The 10,356-nt window shown below is 42.4% G+C and overlaps 1 protein-coding gene across 1 annotated transcript in view; it reads right to left on the reverse strand.

Annotated features, from left to right (window-relative positions):
* The window catches only part of LOC137498996 (beta-1,4-glucuronyltransferase 1-like), a 43,712-nt gene extending 34,522 nt beyond the window's left edge, over positions 1-9,190 (reverse strand). The window contains exon 1 of the mRNA XM_068226999.1: positions 8,031-9,190. Coding sequence (XP_068083100.1) covers positions 8,031-9,125 — 1,095 coding nt within the window. The 5' untranslated portion in view covers positions 9,126-9,190. The remainder of the gene's footprint in view (positions 1-8,030) is intronic.
* Positions 9,191-10,356: the final 1,166 nt, after the last annotated feature.

The following is a 10,356-nucleotide window of genomic DNA, read 5'->3' on the forward strand; positions in this document are numbered from 1 at the left end:
TGATTGGTTGATTGATTGGCTACTCATCTACAAAAGTATGCTCTAAGCTGGAGCAAGGTATACTAACCTTCAGCTGGAGCGTGGAATTGCCTACCGCCACTGAAGTACTTCATGACTGCAGTGCCTTTTTACTTCTTCCTGGTACCATTCATTCAGTCGTTAAGTTTGTAAACTACTTCTGATATATGACACTCCCTTCAGCTCGGCTACTAGTCCAGGCCAGTTGGATGATTGACACTGGATCAGAGCCAGATAACAAGACGGAAGGCAGTGATTGACTCAGTCAGTTCCCACTTGACAATCCAAATTCAGATTGTAGCTGTGTATCTCGCTCTTTCGTCATGCAGGAGATGATACAACTGAGTCGAGGTGTCTTCTTCACACATGTTAGGCATATAAACCGACAATACTGGGTTTGGTGAGCTTCAGTTTACTGTACGTGTAAGATCTACCCTCCTTCGGCATTTGGAGAAAAATCAAGTTTTTGTAGTACCGGTATCGTTATGTGGCATTAGAGATGGCAGCCCTCTTGAAGCAAGAGAGCCACAGTTGCAGACAAATTTCATTGTTCGCCAATTCCTGTCCCCACATTGCTCACGTCCTTACACTCGCGCCATGTTTTCACCGTTCGTCCCAGACATCATTCGTCAACTCTTGTTCTGTTCCAAACATGACGTTAATATAAAGCGTGCCAAGTGAAACGGAGACTTGAGTACGAGCGTAGTTATTCGAAGAAAGAGACCATAGCAATTATATTGATTATACAAGCAGATATAGCTAGAGACATAAAATGTCGATTAAGATTAAGAAGAGGAAACGAGAGCGAAAGATTGAATTTAGCATACCAACACCAGATAAATGTAGGTCCAACCTTTATCCCGTTTTTCTACGGGATCGGGTATGAAGGGAGATGAACCTTCGTAGCAGATTTTACGACAGGATGCCCTTTCTGAGGTCAACCTCGTCAGACGAGTTAATGAGATGGAATGAATGACGTGATAGTAAGAAGGGAGAGGGTGAAATCCTGTGCTGGTATGTGGCCTGCTCCTGTCGATTAGCACCAAGTGGTCTGCTCAAGGCTTAACGTCCCCATCCGACGGACGAATCACCATCAACAGCGTCATATGCTCTCACTACAAATGAACACTGCGGAGAGGTTTGGAATTTAATCCAGGCTTTTGGTAATCTAGTCATAAGAAAAAAAACCAACACCTCTCCTATCCTGCCGGCCAACATTCTGATACTGGAATTTGTTTCGACCAACGGGACTCTATCCGGCTAAGCACGGGGTCAGACCATAAAGATCTGACGCCTTAACGATCATGGCCACCAGGCTGATTATGTAGCATACCAACACCAGATAGAACATTTAAATGATGATTACTGGATAATGAATGTTAAAAGAATGCTCGCAAGATAGGAATGGGAAACTACTGGGATGAAGAGAATCAGAACACGAGCAAGAAAGTAACGATTAGAGTGAAAGATATTGTGAATCAGATGATATGTCAGAATGTAAGACCAAAAGAACATTATATCAGAATTCTGCGAAATTTTTCAAGAAAATTCAAGAAAGAGAGAAAGAAAAAAAGAAAGGCTTACAAATGAGAAGCAAGAGGTATAGTCTGATGGCTAGCGGGGATATATGAGAACAAGGGTCAAAGAGAAAAACATGACTAAAATCGTTGTTTATTCTGTGGAGAAACAATGGAAGAGTCGCATCTATTGAGAGCATGTAGGGAGACTGACGCACATAGGGTCAAATATCTGGGTAGTGAACATAAATCAAAAATAGAGAGAAAAATTCCATATAATTTTTAAATCATTAAATAAAGAGTGGATTGCACAGGGAAGAACATTTTTCTGTATTTAAAAATAAATATGAGGCAAAGGGAAATAAGGGAAAATAAAAAACACTAACGAAAATAATGAAGAATACTATTAGAATTGGAAAGTAATAGAATAACTTGTTACTATTGCATTCTTAGTCATTTTACTGTAATCGTTACTTTTTTTGCAAAATGTGATTTTTTACGTTGTAGTAACTGATGTGCATCGCACGGAGGCAGAAATGTGAAAAAATATACTGTGATGAAGATAATTTTTTCAGTTCTACTACAGCAGAACCAGTAGCGATGATGATGATGATGATGATGATGATGATGATGATGATGATGATGATGCTTGTTGTTTAAAGGGGCCTAACATCGAGGTCATCGGCCCCAATGGTACGAAAAGAAATAACCAAAAATTAATCCACTGAACAAAATAAAATAAAAATGTCATGAAGAATGAATGGATGGACATGAAACCTACAAGAACACAAAAAACAAATAAACAAACAAACAAAAACAGTGGATCAGACACAAAAAAGGTCGTGAATAATAGTATTACTGACCAAGGGACCATTTATAAAGCACAATGATGCTTGATGTCTACAGGGGTGCAAAATCCACTACTAAGGCCCCACAGAATAGTACATGTCGCGAGGAAAGTAGAACCATGGTATTTGTCATTTTGGGGTACTAATCAAAAGTAGCGAAGACTCACGGTGTTCCACACAGGATGGTACTACTCACAAGTATTGTACTTCGTACAGGTAACGCAGACCTATGTTGTTCCTAACACAATGGCGCCACTCATAGCCAACGCAAACTGATAAGGTTACTCACCGAGTGTACTAACCACAGGGACATGCACTATCCCGTGGTGTTCCTCAACATAGTGGGGACCAATCACAGGCAACGCTGACCCACGGCGCCGCTCAGAGCCAATGCAAACCGAGAAGGCTCCCCACCGAGTGTACTAACCACAGGGACGCGCCATATCCCGTGGTGTTCCTCAACATAGTGGGGATCAATCACAGGCAACGCTGACCCACGGCGCCGCTCATACCCAACGCAAACCGAGAAGGCTCCTCACCGAGTGTACTAACCACAGGGAATCGCACTATCCCGTGCCGTTCCTCAACATAGTGGGACCAAGCACAGGCAACGCTGACCCACGGTGTCGCTCATATAGTGGTACAATGCACAGGCAACGCCCAGACCCGCGGTGTTGCTCACATGGGTACGACGCACGGGTACTGGAAAACCCCCGACCAGACCAATGATGCTACTAATCACAAACCTATTTCGTACTAACATAGTGGGACTACTCGCAAATATAGGCAACCTATGGTGTTCCCCACGTGATGGTACGAATCAAAAGTAGTTACATGGTTCTAATTCAACCATCCCTTGGTCGCCCCTTTTAGTCGCCTCTCACGACAGGCAGGGGATACCGTGGGTGTATTATTCGTCTGGGTCCCCCACCCACAGGGGGTAGAGAGAGAGAAAAAAGAGAAAAAATAAGGGATCCGTCACTTCGAAAAATGAAGTAACGGACGAAGAAAGGCAAGGGCCACGAAGGGCGTGAAAATGAAAAACTCCCTAGGCCTCGAATGCTCTAATACCGTCGGGGTCGGAAAAGAACAAGTGTTGACCAAGAGAGGTCGGACAGGATAGACGAAAGTGAGGAGCTCGGCACAAGTAAGTGGAAGCAATGCCAGGACTCAGCTAAGGGCCCCGTGGTCGCCAATCCACACTCCCAAGTTGAGAGCCCCTTGGGCCCCTGTTAGTCGCCTCTTACGACAGGCAGGGGATACCGCGGGTGTATTCTACATGAGCGTCCCCCACCCGCAGGGGGTAGAACCAGTAGCGTCGCCAGTTCTGGATGAGGTACTTTCTCACCTCTCCCGTAGGCCTACTTTGAAACACATGCCAACGATGTTCTTAAAATTAAACACGGGTATTCCTTGAAGTGACCCTGTACGGTGTCTTTTCATTAAATGGAAAGATGTACTTTCCCCGTTAAGACGTCGAGGATTAGCGATGAGAATTTTAGGAACCAATTAATTTATCTGCAAAGCAGAGGGAAAATAATTTCAAACCCTGAAAGTATATTTTCGTGTGGCTATTTCTAGCCGACTGCAACCCTTGTAAGGCAGACTCTCCGATGAGGGTGGGCGGCATCTGCCATGTGTGGCTAACTGCATGTTATTGTGGTATGTAAGTTGCAGGGAAGTTGGGGACAGCATAACAACCAGCCCCCGAGCCACTGGAATTAACCAATGAAGGTTAAAATCCCCGACCCGGCCGGGAATCGAACCCGGGATCCTCTGAAGCGAAGGCCAGTACGCTGACCATTCAGCCAACGAGTCGGAAACCCTGAAAGTAATTAACTAAAATAAAAATGATGAGGAAAAGATCATTTCAAAAATTCAGTCTCACTTAGTGATGATAGCTACTCAATGCCTCCACGCTAAAACACACACACACATAAAATGAAGTAATATTCCTTTTCCTTGTAAACTTTTCTATTATTCCAGACCCAAGCATAACAAAAGAGGATTCCTTAAGACTAGCATTCTGCAAATTAATTGTAATTGTACTGATTACTTTTGAAAAAGTAATTTGTAATCTTCTGAAATAACTGTTATCGAGTCCAATTACATTTTGTTCTTGCACTCTTCAAGGTATAAAATGGCAGGAAGGGATTCAGTTAGGTGGAAATGTAGTAAGCAGTCTGGCCTACGCTGACGACTTGGTCTTAATGGCAGATTGTGCCGAAAGCCTGCAGTCTCATATCTTGGAACTTGAAAACAGGTGCAATGAGTATGGCATGAAAATTAGCCTTTCGAAGACAAAATTGATGTCAGTAGGTAAGAAATCCAACAGAAATGAATATCAGATTGGCGATACAAAGCTGGAACAGATAGATAATTCCAAGTATTTAGGATGTGTGTTCTCCCAAGATGGTAATATAGTGAGATTGAATCAAGATGCAGTAAAGCTAATGCAGTGAGCTCGCAGCTGCGATCAACACTATTCTGTAAGAAGGAAGTCAGTTCCCGGACGAAACTACGGTATCTTTACATCGGTCTGTTTACAGACCAACTGTGCTTTACGGGAGTGAAAGCTGGGTGGGCTCAGGATATATTATTCATACGTTAGAAGTAACATACATGAAAGTAGCGAGAATGATTGCTGGTACAAACAGGTGGGAACAATGGCAGGAGGGTACTCGGAATGAGGAGATAAAGGCTAAGTTAGGAATGAACTCGATGGATGAAGCTGTACGCATAAACCGGCATCGGTGATGGGGTCATGTGATGCGAATGGAGCTGGATAGGTTACCTAGGAGAATAATGGACTCTTATGGAGGGTAAGAGAAGTAGAGAGAGATCAAGACGACGATGGTTAGACTCAGTTTCTAACGATTTAAAGATAAGAGGTATAGAACTAAATGAGGCCACAACACTAGTTGCAAATAGAGGATTGTGGCGTCGTGTAGTAAACTCACAGAGGCTTGCAGACTGAACGTTGAAAGGCATGACGGTCTATAATGATGAATGTATGTCTTCCCATCACTGGATAGGATACATGTCCTAGAATAGGTCACATAGTATACCATCTAGTGCAAAAGAAAAAGTCTGATGATGTGTAGAATGGATATAAATATGTGTATTATTAGGTCCAAGTATAATATTTAATATAGTAATAGACAAATAGTTGTAAAAAGGATAATGTAATGCATATATCAAACGGATTGCAATAAATGAGTGCTTTCTCCAGTTTCAGGCGATCAGGAACTAGGCGATGGGAGTATTCTATTCTATTCTATTCTATTCTTTTCTTGCAGTTATATGTTCTTTTTCCTTCCTCCTTCTTCTGCCCTTTTCCCAACTTCTTGCGGATCGGCACTAGAGGAGGATTAAGCCGGATGCCCAAGATGAAGAAATGCACTTACTACCAACGACATGAAAGCTTCTCCAGCTATTCAATGTGAATAAAGAATTTCATTATCTATCGTTTGCAGTAAAACTGCACGCTTAATCAAGATATTTATTTATTTATTTATTTATTTATTTATTTATTTATTTATTTAATCAATTTGCTCCACGTCGTACCAACTCAGATAGATCTATAGGCGACGATAATGAAGGGATTATAGTAACAGTTACGATGTGATTTACATGGAGGCCTCTTGGTCGAAGGCCAACTCAAGGAAAGTCAAGTCACATTCCTTCGCCCGCAGTGTTGCATGCAAGTACAGTATTTTCTTCCTCTTCCTTGTTTTCCTGGGTCGGCGCTTGGTATGGATTTAGCCAATTTTACGGCCGGCTACTTTTTCTCAAGCCAAATGAATGTTGGGGAGGGGGGGGGGGGGGAGGCATTCACTATTGCGTGTTTCTGTGGAGGTTTGTAGCGTGATGTGCTGTGCGCAGATGAAGATCTGTATTGAGACAAACACTAACATCCAGTCCTCGAATCTTAAAATCCTAAAATTAGTGGGTTACATCCAGTTACAACAAACGTCCCTCAATGTGTAATGCATCACGCATATTAAGACATTTTATGATAAAGAAGAAGAAATCCATATTTGAATGCACCAGTTTGAAAATCTTAATTTGGTTGCACAGCAGTTTTCTACTGTGCCAGCTATTCGTTAGAAAACAATCCAAGATGCTTCTTTTGATTTGATTTGCGATTACACTTTTCAGTGTCTTGAATTGGTGCATGTTGCAGTGCGGTGGTTTTGCAGCCACGTCTTCATATACTTCTCAGGCTTAAATCGGTCAACTGGTGAGGCATTTGCACGTATGAACATAAGACTGGGGATGTAAGCAATGAACAGTGATGACTAGAGCCCGGATTATATGTAATATAAAAATGAGAAATATGTAGCTAAAATTGACAAAATATGTAGTTAAATATCTAATAAATAAAAATATGTAACTGGATATCTAAGATTTTTTTGTACAAAGAGAAGGAAAGAAAACCGAAAAAAGTTAAAAGTGCAGATGTTATTCAACCTGTAAATTTCATTTGGAGGCACGATTATTATTTTTTTTTAATTTTCTGCGGTCATCGAATCCCTTCTTTCTGTTAGGATGTTCTTATATATAGAAAAAGACCTTTCAACTTCACATGAAGCCAGTGGCGCGTATTTCAAATTGCCCGGCAAAGAAATATTTAATTGTGGATTAGCTCAAGCAATGAAGGTCCTTATAAAGAGAAGAAATTTGATGTCATCAAACACACATATGCTTATTATAAAAATGTTTCTGAAGACTTATGTGGAGTATAGCCCTTTATGTAAGTGAACCGAAGAAAGTAAGAAAGAAAGAAAGAAAGAGAAAAAGGCACTTTTGTAATTAAACCGATGACTGGCGAAGGGATCACAAAAGAAGTCATTCAATCTGAGAGGAGAACAATGTGACAAAAGTTTGTGCAAGGGAAGACTGATAAGACAGCTCAAGACACCCAAGAATTGCACCGTCAACATAGCTAAATGATGCGATTCTTTGACAGAATACCTCACTTTAAATTATTCAATTATGTTTTGCGTATAGGCTCTTAAAACTATATTCAAGTGTTTAATTAAAAACTTAAATCGATGTAAAACTGGTTAAAAAAAAGAACTGTGTTTACTTTCAATTGTGCTATATCCTTCAAAATATTTAAAATATGTAATATTAATCAAAATATTTATTATGCATCGAAATATGTAAACATATGTAACTTGAAACTCCTGGAGTAGTGGTCCTTTTAGTGTGATTCGCCGACATTTCGTTTTTCTTGTAGCTACCTACATACATGGGAACAGAACATGTAATTACATATAATCCGGGCTCTAGTGAGGATTGATATTGTTACTCATCAAGCTGAACCTTCGATATTCACGATTACCAGCGTAGCTGAAGAGTTAGAACTCAGTGACAGAATGTGTTAGGGCATACGGCGAATACCATCGACTACAGCCCTGGATCCAGCCCCCACAGAAACTGAAAGCTTGATATGTGACCCTCAGGGTACAATAATTTGGAGACCCTTGCTATAGACTACCCTTGTTAAAGAAAAATCAACGCTTGTGCAGTGCACAGTGCGTGTCTGTTTCCATCAATGCACTACTGAATTAACTGTGTGCTACTAGCGATGTGTATCAGTGTAGCAAATACTACAATTCTTAAGGAAGGGTGGACTTACCAGCTGTGTCTTGTTCTCTGGTAGAGGCATGCCCTTCTCTAGCTCGAAGATGGAGAGCGGGAAGACCTTTGGTCCCGGTCGCAGCAGGGGTGGGTCCTGTCTTCTCACCATCTCCAGGAAGGCCGGGATGACCCCTGGACTGGGATACAGCTCGATGTCGGACGGCAGGATGTAATATGTGACAGCCGACTCCCTGGCTATATTCCGTCCCACGTTCACGGGGTACAAGATCCTGTTCTTGGCCTTGTACAGCGAACTAGCAGAAACGTTGAACCAAGGCGCAGGCAGCGAACAGTTGGCACGTTCGAGTACGGCACGCTCCGACCGCGGCACTTCTCGAGGCACGTGACGTGTACCGAAGAACACGTGGAACGTCACAAACTCTTCGACAAGCGGCGACAAACAATCGCGCGCATATCTTATAGCAGCCAACGTAGGCTTGAAGTCCGTCCCCGGTGCGTGCATGGCTAGAGACACTGGGCCTTGCCATCGCTCTAGAAGAGGCTTCAAATTGTCTAGAAAGGTATAGTCTGCGTGAGTTGTATACGTTATAGTTTCAAAACACCTATATTTTCTTTTTGCAGGCACATAATTATAGAGAACCCAAAAATCACTACGCTGCGCTGTTCGAGGTTCCACTGTTTTATCGTTACACTTTATCACTTCCTCGATGCTTCTCACCTCTTGATTATTTTCGCTTGTGGAGGGAAAGCTAGCAACAGAGTTCTCGAGCAGTGATTGAGGCGTCGAGGTGGTAGTCACTTTGGGTTTCTTAGTCGACTGCTCTGCCACCACGTCTTCTGGCACGACCCTATTGCTAACCGTCTCCGGCTGTGTGTTGCGCTGACTACTAACACTAACACTACTAGATACAGCAGGACCCGAGACAGGGCCTGAAGCAGGTCCTTCCGTGTTCGCACTCATTAAACTTGCCGACTCCGGAGCTATTTGGGCAAGGTTCCGACCGGAAGCCTGCAGCTCCTCGATAAAGTCCACTCCATTCTTGGAGGCTATGTGAGGGCCTACGTACAGTAATAACACTACCACATTCAAGAAGATGCTGAAGCGCAGTAACCACGTCTTGCGTACAAACATGGTCGCTGGAGAGACGAGGGCACTGGTGCGGGATCGAGGGCGGCTTACGGCGGCGGTGGCGGCGGTGATGAGGGCCAGCGGTCGCCTCATCCCATCCTCAGCTCATCCTCGTCACTGGAACAGAACACACCTCCTTAAGTTTGAACCCTCAGATACATAGAAATAAATACATGGTTTCATGCAATGATTCTCCAAATTTTTCAGCTGGCGCCCCACTTTTATGGAATCCGTAAAGCGTACCTCCAAACAAACAAACAAACAAACAAACAAACACTCTTATTGCAAATATTCTCAGAAACACTTGCACTTGAGAACAATGTAGAATAAGTTAAGTCAGTGGGCATAAAATTCACAACAGTCCTCTAACTACAGTAAGTGTTACAAAAACTAAGATGTGTGGTAGAAAATTAAATTAAATTGAAATACCGTACGTAAAAATAACCATGTCAACAAAGTGGCCAGAGGAGAAGTTTAAATATGTTAAGTTAATTTCACTCACATTAATGTACCGAAGAATAAATAATTTGCCTTCAAGAACTGAAATTATGCTTCAGAACGCAGACACTTAAAGATAAAACTGGCAGATAGAGAGAATGGACAAAGGGTGATACCGAAACAAATTCTACAATATGCAAGTAATGGGAAAAGATCCATTGACGTCCTCTAAAGCAAACTCAAAGCAATCGTTTCGTTATTATTATTATTTCGTGTGGCTATTTCTAGCCGAGTGCAGCCCCTGTAAGGCAGACCCTCCGATGAGGGTGGGCGGCATCTGCCATGCGTAGATAACTGCGTGTTATTGTGGTGGAGGATAGTGTTATGTGTAGTGTGTAAGTTGCAGGGATGTTGGGGACAGCACAAACACCCAATCCCCGGGCCATTGGAATTAACCAATGAAGGTTAAAATCCCCGACCCGGCCGGGAATCGAACCCCGGACACTCTGAACCGAAGGCCAGTACGCTGACCATTCAGCCAACGAGTCGGACATAATACTAATAATAATAATAATAATAATAATAATAATAATAATAATAATAATAATAAATCAGTCCTTTTTTCCTGGGAGAAAAGGTGGCGGTACTCGCAATGTATGTGCCCATTAGAGCAATTTCCACACTTCTAAAAGATGCGTCTACACTTGTATCAGATCAGCGTATCTGTATCAAGAATTGATACGCGATCGTGATACAGCCGTCTTTTGACAAGGCTGCCCAATTTGTATCACGCATC

The sequence above is a fragment of the Anabrus simplex genome, chromosome 3 (assembly GCF_040414725.1).
Source record: "Anabrus simplex isolate iqAnaSimp1 chromosome 3, ASM4041472v1, whole genome shotgun sequence".
Taxonomy (NCBI): Eukaryota; Metazoa; Arthropoda; class Insecta; order Orthoptera; family Tettigoniidae; genus Anabrus; species Anabrus simplex.